This window comes from Mustela putorius, unplaced genomic scaffold (genome assembly GCF_011764305.1).
Source record: "Mustela putorius furo isolate JIRA1106 unplaced genomic scaffold, ASM1176430v1.1 tig00003853_pilon_pilon_pilon, whole genome shotgun sequence".
Classification (NCBI taxonomy): domain Eukaryota; kingdom Metazoa; phylum Chordata; class Mammalia; order Carnivora; family Mustelidae; genus Mustela; species Mustela putorius.
This window is the reverse complement of record NW_025422005.1, coordinates 36,912,691-36,933,656: the sequence shown is the minus strand read 5'-3', so window position 1 is coordinate 36,933,656 and position 20,966 is coordinate 36,912,691. Positions and strand designations below refer to the sequence as shown.

Below are 20,966 nucleotides of genomic sequence, written 5' to 3'. Positions count from 1 at the left end.
TGGGTGGCTCAGTGGGTTAAAGCCTCTGCCTTTGGCTCAGGTCATGATCTCAGGGTCCTGGAATCGAGCCCTGCATCGGGCTCTCTGCTCAGCAGGGAGCCTGCTTCCCTTCCTCTCTCTCTGTCTGCCTCTGCCCATTTATTTTATAAATAAATAAATAAAACAAAATATTTAAAAAAAAAAAAAAGGTAAAAAGAAGGCATTCTGTGCTTCTGTGTTCCTGAACAGAAAGATCCAATACTGTAAATATTTTAAAATTCCACAAACAGGGATGCCTGGGTAGCTCAGTTGGTTAAGTGGCTACCTTTGGCTCAGGTCATGGTTGCTGCGATAGATCGCTAGATCCGGCTCCTTGTAGAGTCAGAAGCCTGCTTCTCTCACTGTCTGCCACTTCCCCAGTTTGTGAACTTCCTCTCTCCCTCTCTCTAACAAATACATAAATAAAATCTTTAAATAAATAAATAAATAAATAAAATTCCACAAATTAAAATATTAATTTATTGCAATCTCAATGGAAAGTCAACTGGAATTAATTTTTTTAATTCAACAGATTGAACTGATTCTCAGGTTCATCAGACCATAAATGTGAGGAGACTAGCCAAACCTGAAAATAATCTTAACAACTACAAGTGGGAACTTGTCTTACCAGGTAGCATAAAATATTATAAAACTACAGTAATTAAAACAGTATGACACTAGTATAAAAATAGGCAAAGAGAACAATGAAACTCAACAGTCCCAAAACAGACCCAAGTGTCAGTGGGAATTCAATAAATGATAGACTTGGGGCGCCTGGGTGGTTCAGTTAGTTAAGCAGCTGTCTTCAGCTCAGGTAGTGATCCCAGAGTTCTGGGGATCCAGACCCAGACTCCCCACTCAGCAGAGAGTCTGCTTCTTCCTCTACCCCTCACCCTACTCTCCTGTTTTGTCTCTCAAATAAATAAAAAAAAATCTTAAAAAAAAAAAGATAGATTTATTATCTAAAAACCAATAAGGGGAGTGTCTGGCTGGCTCAGTCAGTAAAGCACACAACTCTTGATCTCAGGGTCCTGAGTTTGAGCCCCACATTGGGCACAGAGAGTACTTAAAAAAAAAAAAAAAAGGTTAAAAAAACTTAAATGAAGGGGCACCTGCATAGTTCAGTCAGTTAAGCATCTGCCTTCTGCTCAGGTCATGATCTCAAAGCCCTGAGATGGAGCCCCATGTTGGGCTCCCTGATCAACAATAAGTCTGCTTCTCCTTCTCCTTTTGCCTAACCCCCACTTGTGCTCTCTTTCACTCTCTCTCAAATAAATAAAATCTAAAAAAAAAAACCAACTTAAATGAAATAGAAATCAAGGAGGAAAAGATTAACTATTTAATAAACGATACTTGTGCAACTAGCTACCCATCTGGGAAAAAATTAAATCAGATTCCTGAATCTTAAATCATCTTCCTGCAAAACTAAAACACAAGCAAAAAAAAAACCCTATGACAGTACTAAAGAAAAATAATCTTGAGATACAAAAAAGGCATTCTAAAACAAGAACCAAGTCAGCTAAGATTTATGTTTGACCACATAAATAATAAAAGCTTTGGAACAGAGAAAGAGAGCATAAATATAATCAAATAACAAGCAAGAGCCTGGAAAAAAATGTTTTCACCATACAAAGGTGAAAGGGGTAATACATACTGTACATAAAGAGATTGTACTAACAAATAAATAAAAAACCTCAATAGAGAAATGGGCAAAGGAAAAGAATAAACAATTCACAGAAAAGAACAGATGCTCAATTCACTGGTAATCATGAAAATGCAAATTAAAACAATGTGATTCCATTTTCCACCCATCAGATTGGCTAAAATAAAAAGACTGCTCTATCTGGCAAGAATAGAGGTAGGGGTGGGGAAAAACTAGCATCCTCATACTTCATGGGAGTGTGAACTGTTTCAGCCTTTTTAGAGGGCAATGTAGCAGAATCTACCAGAATTTAAGTTCACACGCCCTCTGGCTCTGTACTTCCGTCTCTAGGAGCTGTGCTACTGAAATAGTTGCACATGCACACAAAGACATTCTGTAGAGGGGCGCCTGGGTGGCTCAACCAGTTAAGCATCTGCCTTCTGCTTAGGTCATGGTCCCAGGGCCTGGGACAGGGTCCACGTCAGGCTCCTTGCTTAGCAGGGAGCCTGCTTCTCCCTTCCCTCTGCCTGCTGCTTCCCGTTTGTGCTGTCAAACAAACAAACAAAATCTCAAAAAGAAAAAAAAAAAGACATTCTATACATGAATGTGCAAAGTAAACAAAATCAAAACATTTACCAACATACAAGAGGTTAAATAGATCCACTCTGTGTATTATGAATGAAGTAGAGCTAACTATATGGAAAGCTATCCAAGATAAACTGCTAAGCAAAAAAACGCAAGTCATAAAACAATAGACAACATGTGTGCACACAGGTGTGCACGCATTATATCTGAATATAAGGTACATCAAAAAATGGACCAGAGGGGTGTGTGGCTGGCTCAGTCCATAGAACAGGCTACTCTTGATCTCAGGGCCATGAGTCAAAGCCCCAGGTTGGAAGTGGAGCCTACATTAAAAAAAAAAAAGAAAGAAAGAAAAAGAAAAAAAGAAAGGACCAGAAACACACACACAAAAAATTTTAAGTGATTACATAAGGAGTACTCTGAGATTGATTAAGAAGAACTTTCATTTTTACTTTATGTATTCTCAAAATGTTTAAATCTTTTATAATATAAATGTATACATATATGCTTTTTAAAATTTTAATTAATTAAAAAATTTAATTAAACATATATGCTTTTACATAAAGCGTATATACTATCCACACATCTCTAAATGGCAAACACCACAAAGAAAAATTAATGATTTAAGTGTTTTATTAATATAAAATCCTTGGGGTGTCTAGCTGATTCAGTCAGTGCAGCATGCAACTCCTGATCTCAGGGTTTTAAGTTCAAGCCCTACAATGGGTATATAGATTACTCAGAAATAAAAATCTTTAAAAAAAAAAAAGAGTGTATATATATATATACACATATACACACACACATATATATATGTGTATATAAATACATATATATGTATATATATGGGTGTACAGATTACTTAGAAATAAAAATCTTTTAAAAAGTATACATATATATATTCCTAAGAAAACAGCAAAATGAAACTCAAAATAGTCTCACATGAAGTATAAAATCCCTATTTAAAAAAAACATGTAATTTCAAGAAAAAAGGGGAACACTACTCGATCAAAAACTTTTTAAAATTTAAAACTAAATTATTATAGAGTATAGAACAAAAATCAATTCAAGTGTTTGAACAAAAATTTCTCTGTAAAGTGATCCATTCCTGAAACAAAAGAGAAACAAAAGCATAATATAGCAACACAAAAACATACTACATGGGCATGAAGTCAAGAGTTATAGAAGAAGACAGAAAACAGTTCAGTTTTATAGCCTAGAAACAGATGGAAATTTAGAGACAACACTCAGTTGAGAGAATCCAAAAGGCACAGCAGCAAAGGTTTAAAAGGAAACATATTTCAATGAAGTCCTACTCCAGGCACTAGAGTCCAAAATTATAAGCAAGTTTTTTCTGGAAATGACACCTTCATGGCAAAGGCAATATACTCATACTACTTCTAGTCTCCAGAATAACCCCTTGCAGCACTTTCAGAACTTTATTGTGCTAAGCAACCCCTCTCAACTGATTTTTTAGACATAATTAATCTTGCTTAACTTTAACAAAGAATCATCTTCATTTTAGTCCACCAACCTGTGCTAACAGAAGAAAGTGTGAGCAAAATTGTTATTTTTTTTCAAAGATTTTATTTATTTATGTGCCAGAGAGAGAGACCACACAAGCAGGGAGAGCAGCAGGAAGAAGGAGAAGCAGGCTCCCCGTGGACCAAGGAGGCCAATGTGGGACTCCATCATGACCTGAGCCGAAGGCAGACACTTAACCGACTGAACCACCCAGGAATCCCAAAGCTATTATTTATTTGGCTTCGAAAGATAGTACCTGTTTTTACAATTTGGGAGTATAAAGTTTAGTTTCATTACATTTTGCTCAATCTAAAAGTCGACAAAAAAAATGAATAAACGAAAAGCAAAATCAAATCTACAAATACAGAGACTAAACTTATGGTTGCCAAATATAAGGGGGTTGGGCAAAACAGGTGAAGGGAAGTGGGAGACACAGGCTTCTAGTTATGGAATGGATAAGTTATGGGAATAGAAGATACAGTATAGGGAATATAATCAATAATATTGTAATAACATTGTATAGTGACTACACTTGTGATAACTACATCATAATCTATAGAGATGTTGAATCACTATGTACACCTGAAACTAATGTAACATTGTGCATCAACATCAATCAAAGTCAGTCTAAGAATACACTTTTTTAAAGAAAAGATTTTATTTATTTATTTGAAAGAGAGAGAGAGAGCATGAGAGGGGAGAAGTCAGGGAGAAGCAGACATCCCTCTGAGCTGGAAGCCCCATGCGGGACTTGATTCTGAGACTCCAGGATCATCACCTGAGGCAAAGGCAGTTGCTTAACCAACTGAGCCACCCAGGCACCCCTAAGAATACACATTTTTAATGGCATAGCTATCAAATCCTAGCCGGGCCTGGAATTCGATGTTGGCCACAGATGACTGTGCCCATTTTTATAATGTAGAACAGAATATAAGGGACTCCCAGTTCTTGATTAGGGTCTAATTTCTTCCTATAATGGAAAAAGTGGTAAACATCTGGGAAGTTTTACAGCAAATTTTTTTTCCTGCCATGACTACACAACAGAAATAATGCTGGAGACCACCTGCAAAATGGGCAACTTCTCTCGCCCACCTCACTAATCCGACTTAACTTGGACTCAGTTACGCCCTAGAATCAGTCAAGAAAGTAGTTAAGAATCTGTTACTCCCACTCTTCCTTTCCATCCAACACTACCCCCTGCTCTCAGTCCCAAGCATAAGACATACTTACCAACTGTCCTCTTTTTTAGTTTTAAACTTATTTATCAGTCTTTTTTTTTAAGATTTTATTTATTTATTTGACAGAGAGACACAGCAAGAGAGGGAACACACACAGAGAGAGAGGGAAAAGAAGGCTTCCCGCCAAGCAGGGAGCCTGATGAGGGGCTCAATCCCAGGATCCTGGGATTATAACCTGAGCCAAAGGCAGACGCTTAACGCCTGAGCCACCCAGGCATCCCACTTATCAGTCTTTTAATTTATAAATCATAGGCAATAGAAAGCATACCATATGTTCTAATGGGCAAGATATAACACCTCATCAAAATTAAGAATTACTGTGCTTCCAAGGATACTACCAAGAAAATGAAAAGACAATCCACAGGATGGGAGAAAATATTTGCAAATCATATATCTATCTGGGTAAGGGACTTATATCTAAGATATGTAAGCAACTTTATTACTTAATAATAAAATGATAACCCAATTCAAAAAATGAATAATTTTTAAAATGCAATATTCTGGAAAAAGATGAAAAAAGGGACAAGAGATCCAAATAGACATTTCTCCAAAGCAGATATACAAATGCCTGGTAAGTATGAGATAGCTGCTCAAAATCATTAATCACTAGGGAAATGCAAAACAAAACCACAGTATGATACCACTTCACACCCACTGGAAAACTATTAAAAAAAAAAAAAAAAAAAAAAGAAGTGTGGGCCAGTACATCAAGAAACTGGAACCCTTATACCCAGTAGGTAGGAATGTAAAATGATGCAGCCACTTTGAAAGTCAAGCAGTTGCTCAAAAGGTTAAATATAAAATGTTTGCACATCATCTATCTGACAAAGGTTTAATATCTAGAATAAAGAACTCCTATAACTCAACAACAAAAAGACAACTAAATTAATAAATGGGTCAGGACTTGAATAGACATTTCTCCAAAGATATACAAATGACTGACAAGTCCAAGAAAGATGCTTATGCTAGTCATTAGGGAAATATAGATCAAAACCACAATGAGATACCACTTCACACTACTAGGATGGTTATAATTAAACAAACCAAAATTAATTAGGTGTTGATAAGGATGTAAAGAAACTAGAACCCTCCTACACTGCTGATGGGAATGTAAAATTTTAATAGCTACTGTGGAAAACAGTTTGGCAGCTCCTCAACAAGTTAAAGAACTCATCTATGACCCAGCAATTACATTCCTAGCTATTTACCCAAAAGAATTCAAAATAGACTCAAACAGATGCTTGCATGCCAAAGTTCATTGCAGCATTATTCACAATAGCCAAAAGGTGGAAGCAGCCCTGTCCCACAACAGATAAATGGATAAAGAAAATATACTATGTACATACTATGAAACATTAGTCAGTCATAAAAAGAAAGTTCTGACACATGCTAATGTGTACCTTGAAAACAGTACTCTAAGTGAAATAAGCCAGACACAGCAAGACAAATACTGGGATTCCATTTCTATGAAGGACCCAAGATAGGCAAATTCATAAAGAGAGAAAGGAGATCAGAAGTTAACAGGGACTGAGAAAAGAGAGGAATGGGGACTTACGGGTATATCAGTTTCTGTTTGTGCATCAAAGAGTTTTAGAAAAGTGGTGACAGCTGTACAAAGTGGTGAAAGGGATTAATATTGCTCAACTGTACATTTAAAATGGTTAAAATAAGAAATCTTGGTTATATTTTACCACATTTAAAAAAAATAAACAATATACCAAAACCACTGAGTTACATACACTTCAAATGGATGAATTATTTGGTTGTAAATTCTATCTCAATGAAGTTATTTTTTTATTTTTTTTAAGATTTTATTTATTTATTTGACAGAGATCACAAGTAGTCAGACAGGCGGGGCGGGGGGGGGGGATGACGAGGCTCCCCACCGAGCAGAGAGCCTGATGCTCTCAGGACCCCGAGATCATGACCTGAGCCAAAGGCAGAGGCTTTTTAACACACTGAGCCACCCAGGTGCCCCTCAATGAAGTTATTTTTTTTAAAAAAAGAACACAGGGGAACCTGGGTGGCTCAACCAGTTAAGCATCTGCCTTCAGCTTGGGTCATGATCCTGGGGTCCTGGAATCAAGTCGGGCATTGGGTTCCCTGCTCAAAGGAGAGTCTGCTCCTCCCTCTGCCCCTCCCCCTGCTCATGCTTTCATGCTCTCCCTCCTCTCTCTTTCCGAAATAAATAAATAAAATGTTTAAAAATATATATAATTTCGGAAAAATTACAAACAACAAAATTTCCAAAACAGAATACGTTAAATATATAATTTATCTCATCTATATGGTATATTGTTATATAGATTATATTATAAAAGTATATTTATTAACATGGTAATATGTTTACAATATTATAAGTGAAAAAGCAGGTTTCCAGATAGCCTGAACCTACTAAAAAAAATGTCTGGAAGAATATGCCCCAAAATAGTGATTGGTGGTAGCTTTCTCTGGATGGTAAGAACACTGGTAATTTTTATACTTTTTTTTTAACCATTTTATTTATTTATTTCAGAAAGGAGTAGAAAGCATGAGCAGGAGGAGGAATAGAGGGAGAGGGAAAAGCAGACTGCTCGCTGAGTGGGGAACTGATTTGGGGCTTGATCCCAAGACCTTTGATCATGACTGAAGCCAAAGGCAGAACTGACTGAGCCTCCCAGGAACCCCTATATTCTTATTTCTATGTATCTGTATTTTCTAAATTTTGTATAAGGTGTCTATACTACTTGCATAGTAAAAAAGTAATCAAAATAAGAAGTATGTGCATCTTTAATAACAGGACAGTTAAGATATACATACAGTACTAGCTTATGACATCATCAGGTCATTAGCTCCATTTGGCATCTAATAATCTATTTTGAATATAAATAGCATTTATCCTATAAACTTCCTTAAATCCACTCACCCTTTCTAGGTTTTTTTTAAAGGTTTTACTTATTTGTCAGAGAGAAAGAGAGAGAGCACAAGTTGTGTGGGGAGGGGGGCAAGTAAAGAGAGAAGCAGGTTCCCTGCTTCTTGCACATCATCTATCTCACATGGGACTGATCCCAGGACTCTGGGATCAAGACCTGACCAAAGGCAGACGCTTAACTGACTGAGCCACCCAGGAGTCCCACCTTTCTAGGATTTTCAAATGTAAGCTAACTCCAAATATTTTCTCTAAGCACAAAGATCTTTCATATTCCGTAGACTCTAAAATACTGTACCAGATTTTCTTGAAATTTATAAACTGATCAGTGTGAGCAATCACTCTCTGTATTATAGCAAACAATGACAATAATGCTTCCCACAACTACTTTTACCTAAATTACTTTATCTCTTTCCTACAGATCTCTTCTAAAATAATAAATGTTACCATCTACACGCTCAGCATCGTGTATTGTGCTGAACATTGTAGAAGCATCACCTCATTTCATCTTCCTAACAACTCAGTGAGGTTGGCATTATCATCACTTTACAAATGAAGATACAGAATCAGAAAAGTTGGCGAATACAGCTGCAGGTGGTAGACTGAGATTCAAACCAACGTCTGACTTCAAAGTCCACATGCTTTCTAATTCTATGGGGTATTGTAAGAAAGTTGACCCTAATACCACAATTCTTACATATTTATAATTAAAAAATACATACACACAATTCTGTTTCAGAAAGCTATTCCTTTTCCCACCTTACACATTCTTTGTTACCAGCCTGAAGTTCTATGTGACCATGAAATACTCGGGAATTGATTTAAATACAATTCCTTGGCCCTCACAATTCATACAGCACAGAAGGGCACAGAAAGTATACATATTGACAATGACTGGATAATTTGCCTCTGAATATGACTGCACTGGATTACACACTATCTAATACATACTATCTAACACTTACGTACTTGGGATACCACCTACTTCTACACCCCTCCTTTTACAAAAGGTAACATTGAAATAAACCAACTTGCCAGTTAGTGGAGAGGAAACCAGTACTTGAACCTAAGTCTGACTATTAATCCAGAGTGGGCATCCAGGGCAATGCCTAGGTGACAGACCTGGAGACAGTCTTTTGCCTTTAAGCAGCTTACTGCCTTTAAATAACAGAATCTCCTGGTAGAAATTAAAAAGGAAATTCAAATTTGATGTACTTTATCATTCGGTTGTATCCTAGCATGGGGTTGAGAGAAGTTTATCCAAACACAAAGAGCCAGGCATATTGGGCCTATCTACACCATTCAGCCAGATTCTGACAACCCTTGCTTTACTTTTGCCTTTATGACACCACTACCGTTTCTGACACCATTATCATTTCCACTTATCACCTGCCTCACCCAATAATCACTAAGTAAGTAGCAAATAAAGCTGTCCACTATATAACAACCTGTATTAGCCATTAAGTCAATTCCCAATCACATTATCAAAGCCTCTGGGCTGTCTCTCTACTCCCTATAGACACCAAGAAAATATTAATTCATATTATCTACCTAAATCATACATAGTTATAAAGGTAAATCTTATCGGTTAAATTAAACATGTAATACTTTCCAATGGCACACACCAGTGATAAATACATCACGGAAGTTCCAAACATATAGTGAGCAGGGAAGCAGTCTTTTATGTAGCCCCAAGTAAAACATATTTAATTGTTGATATAAGATACAGCCTAATGATGAATAAAACCAACTTTTGGGTCTTCTAGAGAAGACTGATGGAAACCAGGCATAGAAAGCAACTCATGGGACCCAGTCCTTCAAAGAGAAAGTTTCTGAGAATGGTAGGTAACAACTGGTGCTTTTTCCTTTGCCAAAGTAATGTTTTGTTAGCTTTATTTACCAGGCATCATAAAACTGTTGGCAAACAATATGTCTACTCACACCTGTTCTTTATTAAATTCTAGATGCTCTTATCACATGTTCAGTCTATAAAAATGTTCTTGATTTGCCAGGTTAAAGCAATAGAAATGTTAGAGCAAATACATTTACATAGGCAATTGGGCTAAAAGTATTAGCTTTAAGGTTAACATGAGTCAGCGTGATTAGGCCAACATGACATGAATAAGAAGGTTATCATCCAAGCTCACCCCTTCTCTCTTACTAAGATCTAAAAGTCCCACTACTAAAGAACTCCTCTGAAGTGCTCTGAATTTCAATTCAGGACAATTGTTAGAAAAAAAATACTGTACTCCTATGTGACTTGGAGGTCCACAGTCACTGAAGTCCTCTCCCCATTAGCATTTTAACTACAATGTGGCATTTAGAGTAACCCATTATTGTCACTGAAACTTCAACCCAAGGGGTATACATCAGGTAGATTTCAAAGAGAGTACAGATAAGGGAAAGAACAGACACTGAAAAGGTGCTAAGACTTAGGTAAAGGCATCTAATTTTCATGTGGGTAGAATATATATGTACATTCAGGGAAACTCCTCCCTGCATAGGAAACCCATGTAGTTGGATATATGTGTATGTGTGTGTATTTTTAAAGATTTCATTCTAAAATAAGCTCTACATCCAACATAGGGCTTGAACCCACAACCCCAAGATCAAGAGCCACATGCTCCACTGACTGAGCCAGCCAGGCACCCCAAATTGATTATTTTTTATAACATTTTTTCTTTATTTTCTTAAGTAATCTCTACACCCAATGTGGGGCTCTAACTCATGATCCCAAGATCAAGAATCTCATGTTCTACTTTAAGCCAGCCAGGCACCCCGTATATATACATACACACACACACACACACACACACACACACACGTATTATCCTTTTTCAATGCATGATGGAGCTGGTAGAAAACCAGAGTAACTCAGATTTAATTAAATCAAGAATGCACAAATCTAGAGTGAGTGCCTGCTAGAATTATGGCTGCCCTGAGGTCTTTTCCCACCCCCAATCTGATGGCTAGAACCTGGCATTTAATAGCCCACAAACTGGAGAAAGGGGGCAAAGACTTAGGCCTAAATAGGGCTGAAGATCAGATCAAAGAGCTCCATGTAAAGTCAGAACCCCAAAAGGATGATATTTTTAGTGGCTACCAGAAAAGAGAAGCTACCATGCAGAGAAAACAGCAAACAATTCCTAACCACAAGCCCATACTGATTAAAGAAACTTGTTAAGGAAAAAAGAAGGAAGTTCTGAGATGCAAAAATAGATGGTGAATAGACAAATTGGTATATATGTGTTATTCTACAAACATTACATCACTGTTATAAAACAATAACACATCGTTTGCAGGGATTTAAAAAAATTACTGCAGTATTTAAATCCTGGAAAACAGAAGAGGATGGAACATCAAGTTAAGCATCCTAAAGCATTTCTATTGTTTAGGAGTGGGGAGAATAAAAATATTAATCAATATTAGACTTAAGTTAAATAACATGTATGCTTAAAATTTCTAGGGCAATCATTATGAACAGACTGAAGAGCCACCAAAGTAGAAGGGAGTAAATGGGGGTGGGTGTCTCAATCAAGTCAAAGAAAGCAGATGGGGGAGGGAGATATAAAAAATTAACACATAAAAAGATGATGATAATAAAAACAGCTAACATTTATGTATGATTTACTACGTGCCTGGCACTGCTCTAAGAACTTAACAAATATTAGCTCATTTAATCTGCACACCACCCCTATGAGGTAGATACTATATAATTATTCCCATTTTACAGATGAAGAAATTTAAGCACAGAGAGATTAAATGACTTGGCTGAGGTGGCACACACACAGTAGATGTTAGGATGAAAACCAAACCCAGGCAGTCTGACTCTAGAATCTGAACTCTAAATATTGCCCAATAGACAACACTCAGGTATGACACTTTGATATTAATTCATATCCCTTCAGTTCAGTTTTTCTTCAGTATAATGACTAAGAATGTATCCATCTGTACCAACATGTACACAAAGTATAGCTACTTACACTGCTCAAATCATTTCCTTCATTGACTATTTATGGATAAGCACAGAGTAGGCAAAGGGGAGGGAGTGTGCTAACATATATGAAGTAATAATAACATGTATTAGGCACTTTGCCAGACATTTTTAATTAATCCTCATAATCACCATGAAAAGTAAATTAATACCCCAAATTTTCAGTGGAAGAAACTAAAAAGCAAAACTTTAACTCATCAAGGGGGTAGATCTGAATGGCTTCAAAATCTACTTAAATGTTCACTGAGCATCAATTTATAACAGACATTGTGCTGGACACTAAAAATATGAAAGTAAATCAGAAATTCAGGGTTCTCCTCCCATATGGAGTTTATGGTCTCATGGGCTAGTCTTTGGGGTTCCTGGACCCAATTCTAATTTGAGGGGCAGGTTCCCTTACACAATTCTCAAACACCATCAGAGTGTGTGAAAATTCAACTCAATTCTGACACTATCTACCCAGAGATTCATCAGCTTCCACAGGTTAAAGGTTCAGCTCTACAAGACTGCCCCCCACCACAATCACTTCAGAGCCCAGTCCCAAGTCCAAGGTACTGCCTGTACTTCTAACCAACTGGCTATAAATTAGAGGGCCCCAAGCCCCCTCTTTGGGTTTGATTAATTTGCTAGAATGGCTCACAAAACTCAAAGAAATATTTTACTTTCTAGATCACTGGTTTACTATGAAGAGGTTATAACTCAGGAACAGCCAGATATAAGCACAGCACAAAGGCACAGAGCTTCAGTGCCTCTACAGACAGGCGACTCCCCTGGACTCTCCATGTGTTCATCAAACCAGGAGCTCTCTGACCCCGCCCTCATTTTTGGAAGCTCCATCACATAGTCATGATTGATTAAACCACTGGCCATTGGCAACTGATTAAACATCCAGGCTCACTCCCCTCCCTGGAGGTGAAGGGGAGGGGTGAGACTAAAAGTTCCAACCCTCGGATCATAGAGTTGGTTTTCCGGTCAACCAGCACCCCACCCCCACCTTAGGTGGGGTCCAAACCCTACCTCATCAACATAACAAGAAACACTTTTGTAACTCTCAACAGTTGGGAAATTCTAAGGGTTTAGGAAGGTGTAAGTCTGGAACTGTGGTCAAAGATCACAAGTTGTTTGAAAATACCTAAGTATTGTTCAGATCTAATTTCTTAACAAATATAACTTAGATATTTATTTTGGACTAGGGTAGTTGTGAAAAAAATTACTGAGACACTATAAGGGCACCATTAACTGAGATTGTCTGGGAATCTCCGTAACAAGGTAAATCTGAAAGATGAGCAAGCATTTCAAACACCAGGTAGGAGAAGGAGTAAAAGCCAAGGTCCCCACCCTTGAAGACATTACAATAACTCAGAAGGAAGAACTACAAGATAAACAGTTTTTTAAAAATGTAATGTAAACTTGAATATTTGCAGAAGTTTTTCATATCTTTTCTCATAAAATTCTGTTAAGTGTGCATCTATCTTTACAAAAGTGAAAGCCTCAAGAAGCCTGTGTCCCCATACACAGATACAGCACAAGTCTGCATTCAGGAAGTGTTTTCTGGGTCAATCTCATATAGGTTTTCTCTCATTCGGCTTTTCTCAGAAATGAAACCTCCAATTACCCTGTTTAAGGGTAATTCTGCTTTAAGTGTTCTCTACTCCCCCACACCTCCCAGCTGCTTCTTTCCTACTGTCCTTCAAAACTGATTTCAGAAATATCACCTCCCCTGGAAAGACCTCCCTGACCCACTGGACTGAAATTTAAATGTCCCTTATCTAAATGGTAGATTTAGTACGTTTGTATCACAGAATTTACCACTCGATTCTGTAGAAGTCACCGATTAACTTCCTTGCCTCCACACTAACTAAAAGCTTTTAAGAGAAGGATCTGTGCTTTATTCATCTTAGCAACAATCACAGTGCCCAGCTCTCAAAAAACTGTTTTCTGAACAAATGACAAGTAAAAGGATATTTTTAAATTATGCCTCTTCACCTTTGAAAAAATGAGGAATTTACTCAGAAAAACTTTAGAAAGGAGAGGTACCAGTTTGCAAAAATTAAAGTGATTGATAACCATCCTGTGCTAATAAAAAACCATACACTGCTGACAGAAATGTAGTAAGTATAATGTATTTAAGAAGTATTCTGACAATTATCAATTAAAATAAAAAATGCACATATCCTCTGACTGAACAATCCTACTTTAAGGTACTTTACTTACAAAAACAGCATCCATATGCAATGTTGTATTTACAAGGAAGTTTTCTGAAGTACTGTTCGCAATAGCAAAATAATTCCTGGAGACTATCCTGAATGTCCATCAATAGGGGAATGGTAAAACCATGCTATAGAACATGCATATTATGGAATATTCTACAGCTACTACTAAGAACGAATTAAATTGGGTGCCTGGGTGGCTCAGTCCGTTAGGTGTCCACCTTTGGCTCTGGTCATGATCTCAGGGTCCTTGGGATAGAGTCCTGCATAGGGCTCCCTGTTCAACTCCGAGTCTGCTTCTCCCTCTGCATGCTGCTCACCTCCCCAACCTCACGCTCACTCTCGCGTGCTCTCTCTCTCTCTCGTTCGCTCATGCTCTAATAAAATCTTTAAAGAAAAAAAAAATGAATTTCTTTAAAGAAAAAAAATGTAAAGACCTGAAAGGATATCCATGATACATTCAGTAGAAAACAGAAGAATTCCATCTGGAGGTAAAAAAAAAAAAAAAACACATATATATATACACTAGCATTTTTAAGAATATTGAGAAAGAGATGGGGAAGCAGTAAAAACCAGAGAGCTAACATGAGTGGCATCAGAATTAGAGAGGATTTTACTTTTCCCAAACAACTATGTATTACTTTTGTAACTTAAAATAGAAAGAAAAAAAAAGAAAGTTTTCAAAAGTAGTGATGGTAATATCTCAATACATTCTCCCCTCCTAGAAGTTCTTAACCGAAAAAAAAAAAAAAAATTCTAAGTTACAACCATCTTTAATAGAAAGGTGGTAGGTAGGTACTTCAGAAGAGTCAAGAATTCTGTGGACTCTTTTATAGATAATTTAAACTTTCTATTATTTAAAAAAAAAAAAAACACTTATCTCTTACTCTATCCTGTCCCCCCAAAAGGAGAGAAAGGCTTGTTTTTAAACAAGGGAATGTTTAGTAAATCTGCCTATATCAAGTTTCTTCTATGAGCCATTATCTGCTTTGGCAATTTGTGATCAGGAGCTTGGATATTTTAGAATAGTCAGCAGATTTTCACAACCATACCATTTATTCACGGAGAGTAAGCAGAAATGTTACATAACAAAACTTAGCGGTGCCTGGGTGGCTCAGTCCTTAAGTGTTTGCCTTGGACTCAGGTCCTGATACCAGGTCCTTGGAGCAAGCTCAGCATCCAGCTCTCCGATTAGCGGAAAGCCTGCTTCTCCCTCTCTCACTCCCCCTGCTTGTATTCCCTGTCTCCTTGTCTGTCGAATAAATAAATAAATAATCTTTTAAAAGAAATCTGAGTATGGCAGAGCTAGGTCTCATTCAAGCATTTCTGTCCTGGAATTGGGAGAGCTAACCGCTACTTGGGCGCCCCCTGGGGACCAAATTTTAAAACTTTTCACATCTTAGGACAAACCAGCATCCTCTAAAACTACTAATTCAAAAAAGTATTTACTAAGCCCTTACTATGTGCCGGGTACAATGTTCAACACTAGAAACACAATGGCAAATAAAATCAACTCTCTGATTTCTACATGCTTAAAGTTAATAGCATCCCAAAATTTCTAAGCACAGTAGGTAGGAAGACCATACAAAGTAGGAGTTTCTGGTCCATGGAGAAAGTTATGACACAGATGACAAGAATGCTTTTGGGGTACTAAAGAAAGCAATCTGGCATTGAGATCAGCTTTAGCATAATTTAGTAAGCAAATCTTTAAAAGAGAGGAGGTTTAAGGGGCGCCTGGGTGGCTCAGATGGTTGAGCCCAGGTCATGATCTCAATGTCCTGGTATCAGCTCTGCATGAACTCCCAGCTCAGCGAGGAGCCTTCATCTCTCTCCCTCTCCCCCTGCTCATGCACTCTCTGTATTTCTCTGTCTCAAATGAATAAATAAAAAACATTTTAAAAAAGAGAGAGAGAGGAGGTTTAAATATCCTTCCAGCTAACACATGCAAAATTGTGGTTATTTTGAAAGACAAATTTAGGTTATGGCACCAAAATTTTTCTTGGGCCAAAACAATATAAAGCTTAATTTTAGAAATTAAAAAAATGACACAGTATCCCTGCCGTTTTTTAGTAACAAGTTATTCCACAAGAACTCTAAGCACTTAACTCTGAAAGGATTGCACTGATTTAGAAAACCACTAATTTTCAAAAACAAATTGAGTACAAGAGGACACAGATTTAGAAACAATTAGTTAGAAAATAAAACTGAGGAAGACCAGTACAAATAAATGGGCAAAGTCAAAACCCAAATCTCCCTCAAATTCTCCCATCCCAGTTCAGAACAGTTTCAGAAAATACTGCATCAGATTTGCCTTTTCTTCCTCAAGGTCTGGGAGAGTAAGTAGCAGAGATAAAACTCATCACCAGGAAGGAAAAGGAGGGAGGGAAGGGAGAAAAGAAATAGATAATAAATACATATATACCTACAATCCAGCTTCCCTCCCGTTATACCCTCATCACTAACCGCAATGTCCTAGGATACTGGAGGACCGAATAGTCTCAGATTCTATAGCCAGGCCCAAATAGGTACTTCTGGCAGCCTGAGTTGGAAATCAGTGTAATTCCCCACCTCCCCAAATTTATTTCAACTACATTTCAGGTACCCTGTGAGCTAAATTAGCATTGGCATGATAGGAATTTAACCTTGAGTTACAGAACTTTTTCCTTACAGAAAAAAAACTTAGTCCCCAGAATTATAGTTGTTTAAAATTCAGTTTATATTTGCCTATGAAATAAAAAATTGAGTCAAAACACAAAAGACTCCTGAGGGGGGGTGGACACCTCTGACTTAACTGTTCATAGACATTCCATTGTTCAATTTAGTCAGTTAGGAGATAGCAATTGCTAAATTATAAACTATATGTAATTTGTAGAAATTAACTTAATTGTTTATGGCCACTGGAATCAAGAGCAACTATTTTCATGAAAGAAGATGACAGTTTAAAACAACTTAAGCTTATATAATTGCCAAAATATTAAAGAATAATACATTAGGAAACATTTAATTATGAAAATCTTAGAGTTGATAATCAACAGATTTAAAACATTATCAGCCATTACTGAACTGAGTAAAGAATAAATACTAGTTACAGAATGTGTAGATTATTTTTAAAGCAGTGGAGTAATATGAGTATTATTAGTTTGGATGTGGATATTTAAAGCCACATTATGATTCAGAAACAAAATATTTAAATGCACTCAAATATAGCTATCAAAAACCAATTTTTAAAGTAATACTACTTCAAAGTAGAAATAACCAACTTCATAAACTCAGAACAAGAAGTCTAAAATGGAGGGAAAAAATTATCTGGTTCGATGTGTGCCAGATATTTTACCTCACTTTTTTTTAAGATTTTATTTATTTATTTGACAGGCAGAGATCACAAGTAGGCAGAGGCAGGCAAAGAGAGAGAGAGAGAGAGAGGTGGAAGCAGGCTCCCCGCTGAGCAGAGAGCCCGATGGGGGTCTCCATCCCGGGACCCTGGGATCATGACCCAAGCCAAAGGCAGAGGCTTCAACCCACTGAGCCACCCAGGCGCCCCTATTTTACCTCATTTAACATTCACAACTACCATGCTAGACAGGTATTATTTCTCTTTTCACAGAGGAAGGCCAGCTAAAAGTAACAATTTCCCTGGTTCTAAAGAAACAGTAAATGGGGGGCACCTAGCTGGCTCAGTCAGTTACAGCATGCAACTCTTGATCTCCAGGTTGTGAGTTCAGGCCCCATGTTGGGCGTAGAGATACTTAAAAATAAATAAAATCTTAAAAAGAAGAAAAGAAACAGTAAATGGCAGAGTTAGGGTTTGAACCCATATCTGTTTGGCTCTGAAATCTCTTCTCCTTCCCCTATTATGCTATATACATGTAAGAGTCATCTCAGACATTAAAAACAAAAACAAGGGACGCCTGGGTGGCTCAGTTGGTTAAGCAGCTGCCTTCGGCTCAGGTCATGATCCCAGCGTCCTGGGATCGAGTCCCACATCGGGCTCCTTGCTCCACAGGGAGCCTGCTTCTCCCTCTGACTCTTCCTTGCACTCTGTCTACCTGTGCTCGCTCTCACTCACTCTCTCTCTGACAAATAAATAAATAAAATCTTTAAAAAAAAAAAAAACAACAAAAAAAAAAACAAAAAACAAAACAGGGGCACCTGGGTGGCTCAGTCATTAAGCCTCTGCCTTCTGCTCAGATCTTGGGGCTCCCTGTTCAGTGGGAAGCCTGCTTCTCCCTCTCTCACCCACCCCCAACCGCCCCCCCCACTTGTGTTCCCTCTCTTGCTGTGTCTCTATCAAATAAATAAATAAAATCTTTTTAAAAATAAAATAAAAAATAGGGGCGCCTGGGTGGCTCAGTGGGTTAAGCCTCTGCCTTCGGCCCAGGTCATGATCCCAGGGTCCTGGGATTGAGCCCTGCGTCGGGCTCTCTGCTCATCGGGGAGCCTGCTTCCCTTCCTCTCTCTCTGCCTGCCTCTCTGCCTACTTGTGATTTCTGTCAGATAAATAAATAAAATCTTTAAAAAAAAAACACACACACACAAAAAATTAAAATAAAAAATAAAAAACAAACCTGAAATCATTCAATTGCCTCTTGTCTTAAAAAGTTAAAAGAACCAACAAAAATAAGAAGCCAAATATTTATGTGGAGTTTTTTTGTTTAATTAGTCCCACTTTCATTCCTAAAAATGATCAGGAATTATTAAGACAGCTGTAAAACAGTAATGAAATAGATGTTACCACTTCGCCTTGGATGCTCTTTAGAGAATAAAATATAGGACAGGCGTGGACTGTAGGAACATAGGGGAGGAATGAAAGCCCAAAGCTAATAATATAAGCCACGTCGTGGAACAGAAGAGGGCATTATTTTAGAGTTCTGGGTCAAAACTTTTGTGGTCACCGAGTTTCACAAGGATTGTCTGGGTGTTTCACAGCACCACTGGGCGCCTCTCGTTTCTACATACCCTGTTTTCCTTCCCTCCCAATTCCATTCCCCAGATTTTCCAATAAGCCTTTCTCCTCACAGTGTTACTGCAGCTAACCACGTTTATCTGTTCGAAAATTTACAGAATTGAACCGGTGACCTGAACACGTCGTGAAGCAACAACAAAAAAAGAAACACAATTTTAGAGCTGGGATGTATTTTACATGGAGTTTAAATCTGGGTGGAGATCCTCGTACGGTCTAGAGTGCAACTGAGACAAGAGAGGAAGTGACTTGGCCACGGACAAAAGCGTGAGTTGGCAGCGGGACCAGAGGTTGAAGCTTGAACTCCTACTCTGCTCCGCGGCTTTTCGACCACACGAATCGGGCTGAGCCTCAGAGCTGGTACTGCCACTGACAAGGCCAGAAAAGTGCTCCGGGCAGATCACAGAAGACCTTTAGCAACACCCTGTCCCCCGGGGTTCCTTTCCAGGATTAAGACCAGGGTTGGGTTAGCGGAGGTGTTTACAAAGGGCTTGCGGGAAGGGGCAGAGTGGATAAACCGGTCTCCCTTCCAGACAGCTGCGAGCGCTCACTGCCTCAAACCTGAACCCACGCTCCCGCTGCCTTCACCCACCTCACAACCAGCGACACACTGACCTCGGCGCGCCGGGAGTCCCCAAAGGCTGATCTTCCCGGATCCCCCTCCCAGCCCACTCTCGAGACGAACTTGGTCCCCAAATTGTAAGGAAAGAGGGGCGCGGGAACAAAGCGACCCCAAGCGGTCCCCCTCTATTCAGGGCGCCCCCGAGGCGGGCGGACGTGGACTACGAGTCCCGAAAGGCCGCGCGCCTCAGGACCCTTCGACCACCGCCGCGCGGTCGACGCAATGGTCGCCGGGACTCGTAGTCCGCTTAGTCCGCGGCTCCGGGGGGCGCGGACCGCCCGGCGCGGCGGGACAGGCCGTCCCGGCGTCCAGTCAAGCCCAGGGAGCGCGCCAGCTGCCCGGGCCTCACCTCGACGATGCGGGCGCACTGGGTCCCCTTGCCGGCGCCAGGACCGCCGAGGACGAACACGACCAGCGGTTTCATGAGGCGGTGAGGGCAGAGAAAAAGCGGCCGGCGGGTCAGCAGCGGGAAGCTAAGGCCCAGGACGTGCAGCAGCCTGCGGCCGCAGCAGCTCAGCATACACAGCGCCTCGGCCCGACGCTGAGGAGAGCTGACAGCGGCCGGGCCGGCGGCGGCGCGGGGCGGGGCGGGGCGGGGCGGGGGTAAGGGGGCGGGCCGAGTCGGCGCCCGCCGCGGCCCCGCCGCCGTGGCTGCCGAGGTGTTCGTGCCGCGGCCGGAAGAGGCGGGGCTTCCGCTGCTCCTTAAGCGGCTGCGCTTGGCTGCTTCCGTATGGGTACGCGTGGGTTCTCTTGCTCGCCCCTTTGCCCGCTCATTCATCCCTCCGCTGGCTGTGTGTCCAGGGCGCAGATCCTTCATCTATAGCCGTGTGTGGCAGGTCTGTGCTGGCGTCTGCAACGCGACACACGCGAGAGAAAACCTATTGTCTGCTCTCCACGAGTTTTAAATTCCAGTGGGGAAGAAGCCGAGCTGGACTAGCCAACATCAGAAGAGAGAGATGATAGACAAGAAGGAAGGAAGAGCTAAGGCTTTGAAGGGAAAAAGAGGAAGAAAAACAAGGGGTAGTTGTGATTTGTAGACGGTAGTCGGAGAAAGCCTCTGAAGAGGTGACAACCCAAGACGTTAAGGATAGGAAAGAGTAAAAGCAAGTAAAGACCAGGATAGTGTCCCATAAAAAGAAAAGCCCATGCAAAAACTCCTAAAACGGCTTGTTACTGGGAAAGGACGGAGAGACCAGAGCTGTGAGAATGAGGCAGAGAATGGAATGTGGGAAAGGTAGGCCCAGGCAAGTCTTTCACGGGCCTTT

At 39.6% G+C, this 20,966-nt stretch overlaps 1 protein-coding gene across 1 annotated transcript in view; it reads right to left on the bottom strand.

The window, feature by feature from the left end:
- The window catches only part of CMPK1 (cytidine/uridine monophosphate kinase 1), a 36,650-nt gene extending 16,343 nt beyond the window's left edge, over positions 1–20,307 (bottom strand). Inside the window, exon 1 of the mRNA XM_004740361.3 lies at positions 20,051–20,307. Coding sequence (XP_004740418.1) covers positions 20,051–20,221 — 171 coding nt within the window. The 5' untranslated portion in view covers positions 20,222–20,307. The remainder of the gene's footprint in view (positions 1–20,050) is intronic.
- Positions 20,308–20,966: the final 659 nt, after the last annotated feature.